Here is an 18,492-nt window from a genome sequence, read left to right as displayed (position 1 = left end):
CCAAGTTCAATGGTTCTCTTGAGAAAGAACGCTCTGTGTGTGATTGTTTGAGTTATGAGTGAAATTAGCTGGTTTTTTTTTTTTTTTTGCAGCTTGTGGGATCTTAGTTCCCTGACCAGGGATCAACCTGAGCTCCTTGCTGTGGAAGCTCAGAGTCCTAACCACTGGACCACCAGAGAATTCCCAGGGTTTTTTTGTTTTGTTTTGTTTTTTAATGAAACACAATTTTTACCTGAAAGAATGACTGGCAGACAAATCATGGTTATTCGAATTGGAACCTTTGGCAGATGATTTCTCAAAAATGAATGATGGAAGGCTGTCACTTCAAGGAAAACAATGGTCAGTAGTTGTTGCCAATGACAAAAATTTTGAGCTTTCAAGCTAAAACTAGAATTTTGGAAAGCCTGTATCTACCACTGTGAGCTTGTCAACTTCCTAATAGGTGCTTTTCTGATGATATCAGTAGGGATATTAGCAAATGTGATTATTTTGGGATATAGTATAATGAAACGTCAACATTTGGAAGATCTGCTCAGTAAAATTATCTTTTCCAAATGACCACCATGATGTTACAAAATTACAAATGGGTTAAAGATCTATCCAAAGCACAAGATCAATCAGTGGATTTTTTTTTTTTTTTTTTTGCGATACGCGGGCCTCTCACTGTTGCGGCCTTTCCCGTCGCGGAGCACAGGCTCTGGACGCGCAGGCCCAGTGGCCACGGCCCACGGGCCCAGCCGCTCCACGGCACGCGGGATCCTCCTGGATCGGGGCACGAACCCACGTTCCCTGCGTCGGGCAGGCGGACTCTCAACCACTGCGACACCAGGGAAGCCCCAGTCAGTGGATTTTAACATAATAGGGCTCAAAGAGTTCATTGAATAGTTTCAGATTCCACACTGCAACTAAACTTTAAAAACTGCCACTTGTTGAGTTTTGGTGTAGTAGCAAAGAATATCCATGATTAACTGCAAAGGTAGTAAAATATTTCTCTTTCTTCTAATTACATATCTATGTGAGACTGATTTTCTCCTTTAAACAAAACAACATATTACAACAGATTGAAAGTTTGTTGTTACTTATAAATTAATAAACACTAATTAATATATAATATAATTCATTGCTCGGGCAATTCTGTGGTGTAATATTCCTGTCATGACTGATTTCAAGCTACCAACATGACTACAGAATGAAGTGTTGGCTCTCACGAACTGGTACAATCTGGCTCCAGACCACTAATATAATCCACATTTTAAAAAGCCCTTTGGGTCCTCAGTAGTTTTTAAGAGACTAGAAATTTTGAGAACCAGTGCCCTAGAGAAATGGCTATATCTGGCTACTAGGAGACATGTTCTGTGTCCAAAAATATTTAGGAACCACAGCTACGTGCAACATGGATGATTCTTAAAAGCATTAACCATATTGAGGAACAGAATTCAGACTCAGATGAATACATGCTAGAGGATTCCATTTAAAGTCCACAATCAGGCAATACTAAGCTTGAGTGTTTAGGAATGCATCCTTTGGTGCTAAGCATATACGGAAAATCAAGGAAGAGATTGCCACAGAAGTCAGGTTGGAGTGGAAGAAGGCATATGGGAACACTTCTGGGGTGCTGGGAATGTTTTATTTCTTGACCGACATGCTGGTGGGGTTTTGTATACTAGAATTCATTTTTTCTGTATCTTTATTTTTAAAGTAATTTTTCATGTTTGTGTTACATTTTACAATAAAAAGTTTTAAAAAATGGAATTATACAGAACACGTAGCTCTCTTGGGTTTTGATTGAAAGGATAGCCCATCTTCCTGGCTCAAGACTTGCCCAGACTATGGTACCTACCAAATAGAAGTTTGCTCTGCTCTATCTTCCATGTCCTTTCCCTGCCACATAATTAGTTTCAATATGGAACAAATAATTTCCTGGATTTCCTCTATTTTTGTTTAAAAGCCATTGGAAAACACTTTCTCTGAATTGCTTTCTTGAAATGGAATGTCTTCATTTGTGGCAAGCAAGACTACAGTGTACTGCTTCTTTAACTTAACCATATATTGCAGGCATCTTCCTATGTCAGCATTTTTTAACAGCTACAGGGTATTTTTTTATATGATGTGTCACAATCAGCTCTCTGCTGATAGATATCTAGGTGGTTCCTGATTTTTTGGCTTAATGAATAAGCAAGATCATGGTCTTCATCCCATTGGACTGAGCTCTATAGGGATGGGGCCCTGGTCTAGCCACTGATGCATTGTAGCCCCAGCTCAGTGCCAAGGATGTGGCATATGCTTGCTAGAATGACTCTGGAATGAATGAATGGAGATGATCTGAATGAACAATATTTATTAGTTTGACCACAAAGATAGGATTCTTCCTCAAGCCCCTTAGGCAAAGGGCCAGATGGGCAGTGAGTAGAGCCCAGTGGTTTAGACCTGAATCAGAGTGGATTTAAATCCCAGCTCTCCACATGTGTGACTTGAGGCAGCTACTTAATCCCTCCTTGCTTCAGTGTCCTTATCCATAAAATGGGTACAGTCATTGGCACCTGCTTCATAGAGCTGCTCTGAGGATTAAACAGGTGAGTACATGTAAAAGTCTCAGTATGGGCCTAGCACATCAGCACTCATTAAGTAGTAGAATGTGATCATCTCAACTCATTCTAGTTGTAAAAATGCAGCAAAGATGATGCCTTTTATCAGGTGGTGACATAGAAACCAGGTCCTTCTGCCTCCTGCTTTTGTGGCGATTGTTGTTGGTTTGATTTGCTTTTGTGGTGTCAATTTTGCTCCTGAAGAATCAGCTGCCCCCTTAAGGAGAGTATTTATACTCAGAGTCTATCACCATGGAGACAGTCAACAGTAGGGAATCCAAGATCACATCACCTCTCCCTGGAGGCTGAAAGTGGACTCTCAAGGCCCTTTTATTCTGTGAAGTTAGTAGAGTTTCATCTACTACCACTCCTTTTGACTGATGAAAAGAAAAAAAAAGGCATCCCAAACTCAGCAACTTCATAACATCTCCCACCCCCGAAACCTTAAACTGTGTTAAGTCAAAGAAGCTTGGGGCAAATCCTTACCATGCAGTTTCTTACTGCAGTAAGTCCACAGTCATTCTCCACTCCGAGCTGGAAGATTGAGGCCAAGTATTCAACCAGAGTGCTCACTGGAAACTGGTTGGAGGAGAGGAAGATGGTAAGAAAAGAGGAGGTGGACAGAGGGCTCAGAGGGAGACCTGCTAGGGAGAGGGAGGAGTTAGGACATTATTATTTTCAAATGGCCATAGGCGACTGCATCTTAAGAAGGTGGCACTGTGCTATACATAGAGGAGTTATGTTCAAGCAATCATCAAGGTCCCTATTACATCTTGAAAACCTCATAGCACAGGTGTCAATATGGTTGTGCCTTGCAGTTCCATATTCAGTGGAGTGTTTCTAGGCACCCAGTGTTCCCTGTCCCTAATTCCACTGCACCTTGATTTGAAGAATGTCTGCTCTCCCTGGGCTGGCCCTTCCCAGGATGTGTTACCTGCCAAGGCAGGCTTGACACTCCTTGTGTTGATGTCCAGGGATGAACTGCTGTTCTCTGGCACCTGTTATGCAACCTTGCCCTGCCTGTGCATTTCAGCTTTCACTTTCAAAGCAGAACAAATGGGCTTTTGGTGTTCCCATGTACCTTAAAGGTCATCACAAAATACTTTGCCTGAATTGACCTACTTAAAATAGAATATCTTCATTCGTGGCAATCAAGACTGACCCACTTAAATTTCTGCAGAGACGTCTAGACATCCTCACGTCTTCTTGGAAAATAGGCAAGGGAAAGAGGGTGAGATAGAATTGGCAGCTTTGATGCAAGTGCGGGGAAGGTTGATGGTGATTTCTGAGAACTGGAAAAGGCTGTTTTCATGGGGGAACATGAACATTTACCACCCCTCTGGTCAGATGTGGCTTTTGGCCATTTTTAGCCCTGACTGCACTTGGCTTTGTTTAGGGAGTAGGGGTGTGTAATCCAAGGGCAAGAAGGACTGGGTGAGCAGTCCCTTCAGGCTCCTGTGGGCAAGGCAGTACCCAGGGATATTATGGACCGGTCCAACGCCTAGAGGAGATTGCATAAAGAGAGCAGAGTTGGAGTGATGTCAGAAAGATGGCAGGCTAAGAAGCTCCAGGTTCCTTGTTCTCTCATGGAAACACTTAAAAAGCAACTATAGCCTAACTGAAACAACTATATGGGAGCTCTGCAAAACAAAGGTCTATAGCAAAAAATCAAATGCCCAGTAGAAAAAGCCACATTCAAAATAGTAGGAGATTCCATGGCATTTTTACTTGCCCTTTCTGCATTCCCTCCCCAGCACAGTGTGGTGCAGTGTGGGGGAAGCAGTGGCTCAGCTCCCAGCTCCCTCCCTGGAACCCAGAGGGAGTGGAGCAACATTGTAACCTGTCTGGAAGCTGCCTGAGGGATTGGTCTCTGTTCTGCCTAACTCAAGAGACCAGACAGGGAAAAGTGGGTAGTTCATATTTTAGGCTAGGAAGAGCTTGAAAAGCAGCAGTGGTCACAGTTAATGAAAGCTGCCAGGGGACTACAAACTTGCAAATGTCTGGGGGCAAGAAATTATAGGTAGAGGAATGCAACAGAACATCGAAGGCTCTGAGAAGAAGCCAGGAAGAGACTCCTCAGATAATTAAGGCATTTTAAAGCAGCCATGTACACAGGGGAAATAAAAAGTGTGCGCATGCATGCGCGTGCGCGCGCGCGCGCACACACACACACACACACACACACACACAGAGGCCTAAGGAGGATGCATGCTCATGTTCAGAAAAGTCCTGAGAAGAACTTAAACCTTCATACCTGGCCAATTCCAAGGCTCAGAACATGCCCTGCTACTTAGTGGAGAACTTTCCTTGAGTGGAGCCAGTCTGCAAAGACTAGGAGAGATGGCTGTTTTTTTCAAGTGCTCAGTGTTCAACAAAAAAATCATAAGGCATACAAAGAAACAGGAAAAGATGGCCCACTAAAAGGAAGAAAATAAAGTGGCAGAAATGGTCCCTGAAGAAGCACAGGCAATGGAAGTACCAGAGAAAAACTTTAAAAAACCTGTCTTAGGGGCTTCCCTGGTGGTGCAGTGGTTAAGAGTCCACCTGCCAATGCAGGGGACACGGGTTTGATTCCTGGTTCAGGAAGATCCCACATGCTGCAGAGCAACTAAGCCCGTGTGCCACAACTACTGAGCCTGTATGCCACAACTACTGAAGCCCGCATGCCTAGAGCCTGTACTCCTCAATAAGAGAAGCCACAACAATGAGAAACCTGCGCACCTCAATGAAGAGTAGCTCCTGCTGGATGCAACTAGAGAAAGCCAACCAACATCAACTGAGACCCAACACAACCAAAAATAAATAAATAAAGTAAATAAATTTAAAAGAATTAAAAAAAAAACCCCATCTGTCTTAAATATGCTTAAAGATCTAAAAGAAAATATGGACAAAGAATTAAATGAAATCGGGAAAATAATATACAAGCAAAATGAGAATATTAATGAAAGATAGAAATTATAAAAAGGAATCAAACAAAAATAATGGAATTGAAAAATTCAGTAACTAAATTGAAAAAAAATTCACTAGAGACATTCAACAGTGGATTTGAACAAGCAGAAGAAAGAATCAGAGAACTTGAAGACAGATCATTTGAAATTACTGAGTCCAGGGAGCAAAAAGAAAAATGAATAAGAAAAGTGAACAGATCCCAAGGACTTATGGGACTTCATCAAGCTGACCAGTATACAGATTATGGGATAAAAGAGAGAGAGAAAGGGGCAGAGAGATTATTTGAAGAAATAATGGCTGAAAACTTCCCAAACTGGAAGAAAAGATATGGATCTACGAATCCAAAAAGCTCAATGAAGATCAAATAAAATAATCCCCAAAGAGACCCACACAGAGACAATTATAATCAAACTGTTGAAAGTCAAAGAAAAAGAGATCATCTTTAAAGAAGCAAGAGAAAAATGAATCATCACATACAAGATAACCCTAATAAGATTATCATTAGATTTCTCAAAAGAAACCTTGCAGGTCAGAAGACAGTGGAGTGATATATTTAAAGGGGTCAAAAATAGTAACAACAAAAACCCCCACCCCACTATCAACTGAGAATACTGTTTTAGCCAGCAAAACTCTACTTCAAAAATGGAGAAATTAAAACATTCCCAGATAAACAAAAGCTGAGAGAGTTCATTACCACTAGGGCTGCCCTACAAGACATGCTAATGGGAGTCATAGAAGTTGAAATGGAGAAATGCTAGACAGTAACTTGAAGCCATATGAAAACATAAAGACCTCTGGTAAAGATAAATACACAGACAAATATAAAAACCATTATTATTATAATTTTGGTTTGTAATTCCACTATTTTCTACATGATTAAAAAACCCAAGTGTATAAAAATAATTATAAATCCATGTTAGTGCATACATGGTAGATCAAGATGTAATTTGGGACATCAATAACATAAAATGGGAGAGGGCAGAACTCTAAAGGAGTGGAGTTTTTATTACTGAGTTAAGGCAAGTTAGGATCAATTTAAAATAGATTGTTACAAAGCACAGCTAACATCATACTCATGCAAAAGAATGAAGTTGGACCCTTACCTCACACCATATTAAAAAATTAATTCAAAATGGATCAAAGACCTAGATACAAGACCTAAAACTATAAAACCCTTAGAAGAAAACATAGAAGAAAAGCTGCATGACCTTGAAGTTAGCAGTGATTTCTTGGATATGACACCCAAAACATAGGCAGCAAGAGAAAAAAAATAGATAGATTGGACTTCATCAAAATTAAAAACTTTATGCATCAAAGAACTCTATCAACACTATCAACAGAGTGAAAGCAGGATCTTGAAGAGAGATATTTGCACATTCATGTTCTCAGCAGCATTAGTCACAGGAACTGAAAGGTAGATGTAATCCAATGACGAATGAATGGATAAACAAAATGGAGCATGTACATACAATGGAATATCACTCAGTCTTTAAAAGAAAATTATGACATATGCTACCGTGTAGATAAAACTTGAAGACACTATGCTAAGTGAACTAAGTCAGTCACCAGAAGACAAATACTCTATACTTCCACTTATCTGAGGTACATAGAGTAGTCAAATTCACAGAGACAGAAAGTAGAATGATGGTTGCCAGGGGCTGAGGGAGGGGAGATTGGGGAGCCGTTGCTTAATGGCGACAGAGTTTCAGTTTGAGAGGATGAAAAAGTCCTGGAAATGGAGGGTGGTTGTGGTTGCACAACACTGTTAATGTACTTAATGCTACTGAACCACACACTTAAAAATAGTTAAAATGGTACCTTTTATTAGGCATATTTTACCACAATGAATTTCAAAACAAAATCAACCACAAAAATGTAATATAATGGGGGAAAGAAAGAGTAGAGTTGGGAAGAGTGAGCAACAAAGGAGAAAAAGAAAGGGAGGAGACAAGCAGGAGGGAGGAGCAGGGAGAGAGAGGAGAGAACAGAAACAGGGGTGACCATGAGATATGGTCAGATGACACCAAAACAGCTTTCCCAAGGGCTCTTGGGGGGTTGCCAAGTCCCTGAGCACACTCCTTTTCAAGTACTGGAAGGGAGGGGGGCACAATTAAGCCTGTGTTGTGCAGGATGCCCGGGGTCCATATTTACCCTTTTTCTGCCCAGCTTCCAATGGTTGGGAGCTGAGGGCATGCAGCAGAAGTTTGAGAAGGGGCATCACAGAAACTGTCCTGAATATTTGGTCTTTTTCAGTTCACCAAAGCCACTGAGAAAACACCCCAGACCATTTATAGAAAAGAGTATATCCCCTTCCCAGGCCACAAACCGGACCAGACCTCCAGGTGGTACAGCAAGAGGAGAGTTGAGGTAAGAGGGCTCGGGACCCCCCACTCAGGCCTGACTCCCTCCCAATGCTCAGGAGACAGTAATAGCCAGACTCTTTCTAGATCCATTTCCCTCTTAGAAACTCAGGAGTAACCTCATTAAGTACCCTCCCCAGCCAGATGGCTGCCAATATCACTCACCCTTATTCACTGGGTGGACAGATGTCAATCTAATCTCAAGCTGGTAGCATTCCCCTTGGCTGGTATCCCAGCACTTTCCTGGGCCATTTCCCCCCTCCCTTCACACTTTTCCAACAGGGTGCAGGCAAAGAATATGGGAAACAAACAAAGGTAAGTGTTCAATTAAGGTGAATGTAGTCAGGAATCACACAAAATACTCCAAAAGTTAAGTGGTGGTGATGTTTGAACAGTGTTTGTAGCAGCTATGCCCAAGCGTCCTGTTCTTTTGTATGAAAAGTCAAGGACTGTTCAGTGAACTCTCACTTGTTGGGTGCCTGTTTGTGAGTGTGGCTGTGTTCCAGGCTTTCAGAACAGGGAGCAGGGCACTGCAACTTCAGAACATGCCTTCCACGCCCAAGACCAGGCATTAGAGACATTTATCAAATTAGGTGAGAGTGTTCCAGAGGCTCAGAGATCCTGGCCCTTCCAGGAACAGGAGAGAAAGCCTCTTCCTATATCAACTCTCATGGGTACTTCCCACCAGGTTCAGCCTGGAGAGAATAAGCTTGTAGGTGCTCACCCACTGGGTGCACAACTATGCCCTGTCCCCACCATGATCTGGGTGTTCCCCCAAGTTATTTCTTCTGCCAGCCTGCTGCTCATAGAGGTGATTTCTGTCCCCTCACTCCCACCCCACACAACCCTACCTTTGCCTAAATTCAGGGTGGGGGCAGGGAGGCACAGAATGAGGGATGGACATCCTTCAGAATGGAGCATTTTAGAGCTGGAAGGGACCCAAGGGATTGTCCAGCTCAGCACGCTCATTTTCAGATAAAATGTGCCCAAGGGTGGCGAGTGTCCTGTCTGAAGCTGTGTAGCCTGTCGGTAAGGGACTGAACAGGGGGCTGCTCAGCACATCAAGAAATCAAGCAAAAAGTCTCCTCAGATCCCTTTTCACCACCTGCCAGAGTTGACTCTTCAACTTCTGCATTTGGGGATTCATGTCAGTATAAACAGTGCCAGATGTTCAGTTCTGTGCTAGCATCCCTGGACCATGACAGCATCTCTGGTTTGTGCTGTCATATCTGGGTCGCACTGCATGGTCCTCGGACCGTGCTGATGCTTTGGTGCTGCCAACCATTAGCATTAGTGTGCACTGAAGACACAAACATATTTGAATACAAAGAAGTCAAAATTAGAACCCACAATCCTAACCATCCCCTAACCATCAATGTACATGAGGCATTTAGCCTAACTCTCAATACACCTTTGGTGCCCTTTTTTTTTTTTTTTTTTTTGTGGTACGCGGGCCTCTCACTGTTGTGGCCTCTCCCGTTGCGGAGCACAGGCTCCGGACGCGCAGGCTCAGCGGCCATGGCTCACGGGCCCAGCCGCTCCGCGGCATGTGGGATCTTCCCGGACCAGGACGCGAATCCGTGTCCCCTGCATCAGCAAGGCAGACTCTCAACCACTGCGCCACCAGGGGAGCCCCTTGGTGCCCTTTCTTAAAGACATTTGTTGTCCCATCACAAAGCCTGATGAGGGATAACCACACACACATAGAGCCTGGATAAAATCAAGATACCTCCTCCAACACATACACAAAACAGAACCCAGCAATTGGATATTTGTTTCTAGGGATTCTGTTCAAATAGCCTGTTTGTGTGCTGAGGACACTGGACACAGCATCACTTCCACATCACTGCTTCAGTTCTGTCGGCTCCTCTGTGTGCTCCATCCTGTGCTCCCCTACTGGGACAGTCTCCATTTCCATCTCCCTCCCCACTTTACTCTCCTCCCTTTGGCAAATGCTGCAACTGCTCTTCCAATTGACCATGGATCAATGGAGTTTTTATCCCCTAGGCAGGTGTTTTAATCATGTTTTTTATCTTCTGTATTTTACTTTGATATTTTAGGGGTCTTGCTCATCCTGGAGAGGCTGCCCCTCCCAGGGTTAGCTAATTCCTAGGGACAGTAAACACCTTGCCTGCCATCATGCCTTTCAGATGCAAACCAACCAATCCAGAGACCATCCCTCCAATCACCTCCTTTATCTAATGCTCACATGCGAGGCCAATATTCCCCATTCCAGGCCCAGGCAGTGACAACCAGAGACACCCTGAATTTATTCAAACTGTGCAATCCTACACTTCTCAAACATGCCTACCCTGCTTTGCCCATTCCTTTGTTGGAAAGCGCAACGAAGGCTCTGGGCCATGTTCTATCTTCAGTCCTTCTGCCTCCTGACTGACCCTTGTGCTTCCCATGTGGTCCTGTGCGATGTGACATGCCCCCTCCTCTTGGGAATTGTAAGTGATAGACTTCTTTCAAAGGTAGTTGTCTCTATGTCTGTCAGCTTACCGTACCTGATCAAAACAAAAATCTTGTGTGCATGGTCAAGATAGCTGAGAACCCCTCCGACTTGCTTTCCCTGACCTTGGAAATATACTCCAGACACCTGGTGATGTGGACCTTGGGAACCCCTGCTTAATGTCTGTGCCCATCCCCCTGTGTCTCCTTCTGGCCTTGTGATCTGACGGATTCATGGAACCACCACTTGAAATATTCGGTGCAGCCGGTGTTTTTGGGCTGTAGTAGGCACAGACCTCCCCGCGACTCCAGACAAGAGGACGAGCATGGAAATCCACATTATCTTCCCTGTAAATCAGCCCAGTCCTCTAGGATTCCCTTTTAGGGCCAAGAGGATTTTCTTAGGAATAGCACCGATTCAGGCAAACGTCCCAGAGTCGGGAGAACACGGCTTCCTTCTCCCTGTAAATAACTCCCCACCAAAGAAATCACTCCCTGAGTTGCCAGCTGAGGGAGACATAAATCCTTTGCAGGAGAAGGCAATTTACGGAGCATTCGCTGACTCTTCCCATAGTAACTGATTGAAATAGAAGGTGCAGACGTCAGGCTCGGCACTTAACATCCTTCACTTGCCATGGAAATCGGCGCTTGGAAGGATGAGACTTGAGACAGATCAAAGGGGGTAATTTCAGATCACCAGGGCATGCAATGAGATGGCCCGGACTCCCCTCTTCAGCTGGGTATCCTGACTTTCATGTTACTGCATCCCCCTAGCTCGTTCTCGGCATGAGTTGTCTTGGCATAGGCTGGGAGCTCCTCACGCAGAGAGCTGACTGCAGCTGAGGTGGGATGTGTGTTTGAAGGTGAACTGCGTCATGGTGGGCAGACAAGTGTGTTTCCTGTTGGTGGCTCCCAGGGCTCAGGCAGCCACACTCCCATGGGGGACCCCTCTCCTTCAGCACCACAGATCTCCATGGCGGGCAGATTCTGTCTCCAGCCACAGCCAGGTGGATGCCTTCGTCTGATTGGTAACATGTGCCCTGTGTCTGTCCTTCCAGGGGCTCCCGTACAAACACCTGATCACCCACCACCAGGAGCCCTCGCGTCACCATCTGATCAGCACGTACGACGACCATTACAACCGGCATAACTATAACCCAAGCTTGCCCCAGCTCCGCACGTGGGATAGACATAGGTTGCTGTGGCTCCCAGAGAAAGCTGACTTCCCCCTTCTCGGTATTTTTATAATTCAGGATCGCCTCCTTTATTGGGCTCTAAAGGGTTCATAGCTGCATAGGGCTGAGGTGTGCCCACCTGGTGCGGAAGAACCTCACAGGTGACTCAGACTCCAGAAAAGCATTAGAATGAGAAGATAGGGAAAGAGTCCTATTTACCTCCAGGCCACCTGCCCTCTCCCTGTGTTGCTGGATGATGTTGCTCTGTGATGAAACTGTCACCTGCAGCACCATGTTTACCTGGAGCACAGGTGGTGGGGCGCAGCGTCACTGCACACTCAGATCCATCATCCATTTCATAAATACTACTGAGTAATCCCCAGGTACCATGACCTATTGTAGCATCTGGGGACACAGCAGTGACAGATAGGGAGGAAGTCCTGCCCTCAGGGAATTGACACCCCCATGAGGAGACACAGAAGACATCATTAATGAATAAGATAACGTAAGATCCAGTGCACTGCACCGGGATATGTGGTATGAAGAAAAGAAAACGGGTAGCGGAGAGAAAGTGAGGCCGGTATATTGATTCTCGTTGGGATGGGATGAAAAAGGACGGTCTTTCTGGAGGAAATAACTGAACTGAGAAGGAGGGAGCTGTGCAGGAATTGGAGGGAAGGACATCCCAGGGGAGGCAAGAGCGAGTGACAAAGCTGCTAAGCAGGGGTAGAGGAAGGCCAGGTAGGGGCTCACAGGCCACAATAAGGAGTGTGGACTTTGTCCTTCCCTCAGTAACAAGACTTTGCACAGATTTACCAGGAGAGTGCCTTGATCTGACTTACATTTCAAGCTGCCCCTATCCTTTGCACTTATCTTTTTGTGGAGAGTGAGCGCTTGTCACAAGGCATTACTTTGCAAGGGTTTCTCTCAAGGTCACTCTCCCAAGCTCGCGCTGCTTCCTTCCCTACTGGGGTGGGGCAGTTATTATCCAGGAACTGATGGGGCCACACTTTCAATCAGGTCATGGGGCTGAATTTTCCAAGGCTTCTCACAGTGTCTGGTCCCTCCTAGGTACACAGGGAGCAGGCCACACCCTGAGGCTCTCGGGGGGTTGGCAGGACCACCACCCTCCTGCAAGCCTCCTTCTCCCCTCTGGTGCACGGCCAGCCTAGCTCCCTGGTACGGCAGCCTGGGAGAACCTGCAGGGTCCAACCAACCATTCTCCTGTCCCATCAACACTAGCCTCCTCCTCTAAGCCCTGTTCACCCAGACTCTGGTTTGCCTTGCAGCTCCCCCTACAAACTACGGACTCTATGAGCAGTTGAAGCAGAGATGGCTCCCATCACCCGAGGCCACCCGGAGGGAGAGCATTTACACTTCTTCCTACCCCAGACCACCTTCTGGTGCTACGTCTCAGCGGGAGCATGCGATTCCGGGGCCTCCCCATCGCCTGCAGCCTGTCCCACACTCCTGAGAACTGCCACCCCATCACAGCACAGGTGGAATCACGTGGAGACCCACCACACCGTCGGACCTGCCAGACAGCAGGCGGCTGCACATACTTCCAGAATTTTAAATCAAGCCGATCTGAGCGGCCCTTGGAATCATGGTCTGTGTTTTATACTTTCTACCCCTCCTCTAAACCCACAGGTCCTTTCTTTTCCAGCCCACAAATAAAGCCCTTTGACACAAGGAGTGTCATGTATGTGCAGAAGACAGACTTGAAAGTCAAGAGTAACTGGAAGAACCCATAAGTTCCCATATTTCACACAAGGGGAAACTGAGGCCCAGAGAGGTAACATGACTCCAAGTTCTCACAACTCGGTACATATCCTCCAGGAATGTTTGTTGAATGAATGAGTGATATGATGAATGCGGAATAGAGGAAGGGTGGGTAGAAGACATAAGAGATAGCTGGCATGGAGCCAGCTGGCCTCCTCATGCCTCCTGCACCATCCATTCACCCCACAAACATCCACTGAGCCATGGTCAAGGCAGCCTCTGGCCTCACAGCCTTCTGTCCAGCAGGAAAGGGATGTGAATGCATCCCTTTCCTGCATTCAGGAGAGGGTGACGTTGGGGGACAGGCTTACAGAAGTGAGGACCTTGGGGGCCAGTAGGTCATAAGGGAGATCACTGGGGTTGTGCTGAACTAAAGGGGTGCATGAGAGCAGTAATGGGGGCATGGAGACATGAGCTAGTGAGCGAGGGCTTCCCTGAGGAGGGGACATTTAGGCTGAGACTAGAATGCTGAGATGGATGAGCCAGGTGCAGGGACAGGTGGGAGGGAGGACAGGGTGGCTCAGGCTGCAGGAATGGCATATGTGAGGCTTCGAGTTGAGAAGGAGCTCAGCAGGTTTGTTAAAGGTCCAGAAAGGTGGTGTACTAGTTCTTATTGCTGCTGTAACAAATACCACAAACTCACTGTCCTAAAGTAACACAAGTTTATTCCCTTACAGCTTTAGAGGTGAAAAGTTCACAGCGAATTCTCGGGGCTGGGTTCCCTGTAGGGGTCAATTCTTTCCTTGCCTTTTCCCGCTACCAGGGGACACCTACATTCCTTGGCTTGTGTCCCCTTCCTCCATTTCCAGACCCAGCAGTGTAGCATCTTCTTTCCTCTCTGTCTCCCTCTCTAAGGATCCTTCTGATTATGTGAGGCTCACTGGATAACCCAGCGTCATCCCCCATCTCAAAATCCCTCAATCCATCTAATCCTTTCCAGGCAGTTGAGATGGTGGAGGGACAATTGTTAGGGGTGGAGGTGGGACTGAGTGGATCCCAGAGCCCATGGATGTCCATACGTGGTCAGCGTTCCATGACCTTACACACACACACACACACACACACACACACACACACACACACACAGAGTCTAAAAAGTGGCTGTTAACACTGTAGTGACCGGAAGAATCTGTGGGATGTGCGTGTGTTTGGTTGTGGCAGGTGGAGGAGGGGACGGGCAACAAACATTCAGGTCATAGCAACCCATCACCGTAAAGAGAACAAGACCCCAGTGGACCAATCAGCATTCCAGCGGCCCTCCTCCTCTGGAGGCCACCCTCAAGCCTCCTGTAAACTGCCAAGGCTATGGGGACTCCTGTGTCTTTCCACCTCTGTGGGTCTCCAACCCGACTGCTCTGTCCAGGCCAGCATGCAGGCTGTGCTCTCTCCCTTCTTGCTCCTTTGTCCACGGACAACATTATCTCCAGGCACCCATGACAGTGGGTGTGAGACTCTTAATCAGATCATGGAAATCTTTCAAAGGATTCCGTCTTCATTCCAACTCCCACGTGACCTGCCTGTGCTCTCCCTGCCCAGCATCAGTGACTTTCACCTGTTCCCAAGTTGGCCACACTTTTCACTAAATCAGCGTTTGCACAGTCTACCCAGTGCCCCAACACAGTCCCCTCAAATGAAAACGTTCTTTGTTTGAGCAAAATTTATTCAGCCTCCTGAATCCTCTCCTGGGATTGTCTGTGTACTTCCTTGTAAAATCTAGTTTCAATAAGAACCATAGGTCAGTCCAGCAAGAATCCCCATGCTTGATATCTGATGACCCCAAAAATCTGATCAAATTTCCTCACTGCCCACTATTGGTATCAGATCATGCTGGGCTGCCTTTAGCAAGAAATCTGTTACATTGGTTCAGCCAGAATCCCTCCCAGACTTTATTAATTTACCAGCCACTAACCCCCCTGCTTTTTGGATGTGAATCCCTATTCCTATCTGTTGAAGTTTGAATGAAGCCAAGTCACATGCTGGGGTATCTTTCCCTCTACTGTCATAGCCCTGAATAAAATTTGCCTTCACCATGTAAACCTGTGTCTGTCTCTGATTTCCTTCTGACATGCCTCGCTCAACAGATGACTGCTCAGGCAGGAAACCTTCTGATTTTCCCACAAATGCCCACAAATCTGACAACGACCAACTTGGAGTCTAGCCACTTTTGCTATTTTCCATATCAGCCCTCGAGTTTTTTTCAGAGAATTAGTTTCAACTTCTCACTTTAAAACAATGGTCTTTTTGGACCTCATAGAAACTGCCACCCCATAGAAACATCCCCAGCTTAAACTCTGCACTTTCCGCATTTCCGCTAACATCATGTGAAGGCTCTCTGTCAGTCCTTTGCAACATGTAGGTTGTCTGACAATTTGAGGGGTCCTTCTGATCCTGTCACCTAATTATTCACTGCACAGAAATGGGAAGATTCCTCTACCTGGAAGAAACCTTGATTCACCAGCCTAAAAATGGAGAAAATAGCAGCGATGTTTAGATTTTCTGTGAAGGTGATCTGAGGTAGTGAATAAAAAGTGTCCGCACCATTCTTACCCAGTTTTTGTTCAATAAACAGAGATGTTTATGATTATCAGTGGTACTAATCTCACTCTACTGCAGGTCTTTAGTAAAAGGGATGGTTGGCCTGGGAGTTAAAATGCCTACTGAGTGGAATCCAATTTAACCCTACTTTATGCAAAGGTCATTTATACCCATGGCAGAAATGTGGTGAAAGGAATCTTCCGGAATGTGACCCAGAGGGAAAACACCCTTAAAGAATCTTTGACTTGGTGGCCAGTGCTATATAAGAATTGTTTGGGCATCAAATAAATGGGGTGGGAGAGAGGCATGGAAAATTCTTAGAGATAGAGGAAGGGTCTCCCTTTATTTGTGAACTTAAACTTCAAAAGAATCTCTGTGTGATGCAGCCTTAAACACCAAATAGAAGAGAAAAAAATTTCTCTCTTTATGAAGAGAAAAGAATTTTATTTCTGTGCCTAATGGTGTCTCCTTGTTCAGAATCTGTCTTGAACTTAGCTAAGTTTGAGAAAACAGTAATTATCTAAATACATTTGCAAAGTGGCCAATGGGATTATGGTTCGGCTTCCAATAACCAGAAAAATGTCTGGGGCTATTTGCCATCTGGAAAGTGTCTTCAGTGAGAAAAAAACTTAAAGAAAATCTCTCTTGGTAGCACCTGCCCCTGGATGACCGTGTTATTTGCTACTGACCCACAGTGCCCACCTTCAGTGGCTCTCAGTCTTGGAAATGTCTGATGCCAGGACTCACATCTCTTCCTCTTCTCACATTCTTAGATTTAGTCTTTTCATGGTGTTTGCTGTGCTGATCCCAACTTTCTAGGAGGAAACACCCTCAAAGGTGATACTGTATCCTCCGAGCCACTCTCTTTTACTTTCCAAATATCACCCAGAGAAATGTCTTTAAGTCTCCATCCTCCTTAGGAGAATAAGAACTCTTTATTTCCAATTGTTGCAGTCATTCAGTGGTCCCTTCAGGAATGCTCAGCTCCGAGAGGTGAAGCCCCCACCCTTACTTCTCACTGTGATCTTGACACGCCCACCTTCACAGAAGGCTCGGCTTAAGGCTGGAAAACCAGCCACATCCACAAAAGCTCTTCCCTTGCTCCCTGAATAGGCTCATCATCTCGTATCTTTGCTACATAACATCCAAGTGACAAGTTGATACAGAAACACGTTTATTTTGTTTACTTTGGGAACAATACCACTGTCTTAATGAAGCTGTTTTAATTCAGGGACATTTCGATAACTTTGATATGGCCGAAGATCCCCCAATAAGGATGGTTTCAAGTTATGTTTTTTTCTTGTCCGATGTCAGGAAGCAATAATCCCTTTCCTGTTTGAGCCCCCAGGATATAACTGTCTGTACTGGTAGAATTCAGTCAATGTTTGTGGAGTGAATCCATGAATGGGTCCTTGATTCCCCCTCCATCATTCTTTCTGTTTCCTGAATGGATATCTGATTCAATCAAGTAATCTGGAGAAGAATGGAGATCCAATCAGGATCAATCCAATGGGCAATACGGAATATAATCAAGGATCCTTTTCTGATTGAGTTAGTAGTTGGCCAGAGGGATGATGGGATTAGAAAGGTGTATAAAAGCCTCAGCCTCTGAAGAAGGAATGCAGACTCTTCTGGCTCCAGAGTCACTGGCTGGGGTCTCCACATGGTCTGGGGTCTCCACATGGTCTGAGGTCTGAGCACCCCACCAACCCCATCACAGCAGTAAGTTACCAACCTCAGCTAAGGACACCCTCTTCTTACCCACGGTAAGCTGATCTTGAAGGGTAGCATGGATCTCTGGATGGCACAGAGAGTTTTTGAAAAATCATTTTTTTCAGATGAACACATTTCAGGTTTTGGTTTTGCCTCTCAGTGTGGTTTTGCCTAAATCTCAAATATTCTGATTTGTTCTTTGGCTTATCTCATTTTTAAATGTCCCCACCAAGCAGATATTATTTTTAAAAATAGTTATTTATGTATTTGGCTGAGCCAGGTCTTAGTTGCAGCACGTGGAATCTTCGTTGCGGCATGTGGGACCTTTAGTTGCAGCATGTGGGATCTAGTTCCCTGATCAGGGATTGAACCCCAGCCCCCTGCATTGGGAGTACAGAGTCTTTTTTTCTTTTTTTTAACATCTTTATTGGGGTATAATTGCTTTACAATGGTGTGTTAGTTTCTGCTTTATAACAAAGTGAATCAGTTATACATATGGGAGTACAGAGTCTTAACCACTGGACCACCAGGGAAGTCCCTCAAGCAGATATTCTTAATAAAAAACATCTGTTTAGAATGTTATTTCTTGAAATTTAAATTTAAAATATATATTTTGTGGACAAATAGCATTCACTGTAGGAGTATCTCCTTAATCTTTACCAGCCAATTAACTGAGGTAACTGAGGATGTAGGCTGTGTTGGTCCACCTGACACTCCTCTTCCCATAGATTTAGGGCTCTAAGTCATGGTCTGCAAGTCTTTCCCAAATAAAGATTGGAGTCAGCTCTCAGGCTCCTTGGTACCCACTTCCCAGTAGGACAGGAATTAAGCAGAGCAGTGGATGGAACTGAATGAGCTAGTGGTTGCCTTTCCTCCTCATTGGTACTTGTGAGATGCTTGTTCTGGATCCAGTAGGGAACATGTTATAGTTTTCTGCCC

General features: G+C 45.2%; 1 protein-coding gene across 2 annotated transcripts; it reads left to right on the top strand.

Moving 5' to 3' along the window:
- The first annotated feature begins 2,846 nt into the window (after positions 1–2,846).
- CFAP107 (cilia and flagella associated protein 107) lies at positions 2,847–13,217 on the top strand. Of its 2 annotated transcripts, XM_004272414.2 has the most exons (4): positions 2,847–3,186; positions 7,788–7,901; positions 11,407–11,584; positions 12,813–13,217. In XM_004272414.2, exons 1-4 carry the CDS (start codon positions 3,073–3,075, stop codon positions 12,995–12,997), a joined length of 591 nt encoding a protein of 196 aa, XP_004272462.1. In that variant the 5' UTR covers positions 2,847–3,072; the 3' UTR covers positions 12,998–13,217. The 2 variants fall into 2 exon arrangements, with proteins under 2 accessions (XP_004272462.1, XP_049552123.1); XM_049696166.1 differs by lacking the exon at positions 7,788–7,901.
- Positions 13,218–18,492: the final 5,275 nt, after the last annotated feature.

The sequence above is a fragment of the Orcinus orca genome, chromosome 1 (assembly GCF_937001465.1).
Source record: "Orcinus orca chromosome 1, mOrcOrc1.1, whole genome shotgun sequence".
In the NCBI taxonomy this organism is placed as follows: domain Eukaryota; kingdom Metazoa; phylum Chordata; class Mammalia; order Artiodactyla; family Delphinidae; genus Orcinus; species Orcinus orca.
Note: the sequence above shows the minus strand (reverse complement) of the source record. Positions and strands in the feature narration are given on the sequence as shown.